This window comes from Wasmannia auropunctata, unplaced genomic scaffold, assembly GCF_000956235.1.
Source record: "Wasmannia auropunctata unplaced genomic scaffold, wasmannia.A_1.0 LD266206.1, whole genome shotgun sequence".
Lineage (NCBI taxonomy): Eukaryota > Metazoa > Arthropoda > Insecta > Hymenoptera > Formicidae > Wasmannia > Wasmannia auropunctata.
This window is the reverse complement of record NW_012096684.1, coordinates 1-946: the sequence shown is the minus strand read 5'-3', so window position 1 is coordinate 946 and position 946 is coordinate 1. Positions and strand designations below refer to the sequence as shown.

The window sequence follows — 946 nt, the reverse complement described above, 5'->3', positions numbered from 1 at the left end:
GCTCTTCTGTTCTCAAGCAGAAGCCGGCATACGAGATCATCTTCTCGATCCAGTTCCTCTCCGGATTCGTGCAGTACTCGGTGACCAGCGGAGCCTGCAGTCTGGCGGCCCTCCTGGTGCTGCACGCCTGCGGCCAACTGAAGATTCTCATCACCAGAATGGAGGATCTCACGCACTCCAAGTATTTCTCCGATCAGAACGCCAACAGGAAATTGGCGGCTGTCGTGAGGCAGCATATCAGAATTAAGAGGTAACGTTACTATATGCCAATGGTGTCGCGTGAGCGAGAAAATTTCGCGTATAACTGCTGCTATTGTAAACATAAAGAAAAAGAAGTCACTGAGAATAAGTTATTATTATTAATGTCTGCATCTAGCTTTTTAAGCAAGGTAGAAGAAATTTTACAGTATATATGTTTGGTGGAAGTAGTCGGGTGCACGTTCATCCTGTGCCTTCTTGGATATTACATAATAATGGTATGCGAAATAATTAATAAGCTTAATACAAATAGAAAGTATAAAATTTATTGAAATCTTTTGAATTAATAGAAGACATTTTCGATGCTCGTTTCACAGGAGTGGGAAAACAACGACGCGGTGTCTATGTTAACGTACACTATACTTCTTTTAACATTCATCTTTAACATCTTCATACTGTGCTTCATCGGTGAGCTTCTCACGGATCAGGTATTGATTGACAATTGTTACTCGATCGGAATGACAAGAATCTCACTGATCTATTGCGTTATCGTATTTATAGAGCACGAAGATGTACATTACCTTCTGTACTCTCGACTGGTATCGAATTCCGCACAGGACTGCTCGCGGTCTCGTTTTGATAATCGCGATGTCCAGCATTCCCGTTAAGATCACCGCGGGAAAATTCATGGACCTGTCTCTCAATAGTTTCGGTGCCGTAAGTGCGCTTCAAATATATATATATATAT

At 41.9% G+C, this 946-nt stretch overlaps 1 protein-coding gene across 1 annotated transcript; it reads left to right on the top strand.

Moving 5' to 3' along the window:
- Nucleotides 1–5: 5 nt before the first annotated feature.
- LOC105462303 (odorant receptor 22c-like) lies at nt 6–915 on the top strand (the record flags this gene model as incomplete). Its single annotated transcript, XM_011708825.1, has 4 exons — nt 6–250; nt 377–476; nt 576–686; nt 760–915. Coding segments are annotated over 4 exons (612 nt in total), but the record flags the coding sequence as incomplete, so codon positions are not given.
- Between the last annotated feature and the right edge of the window lie 31 nt (nt 916–946).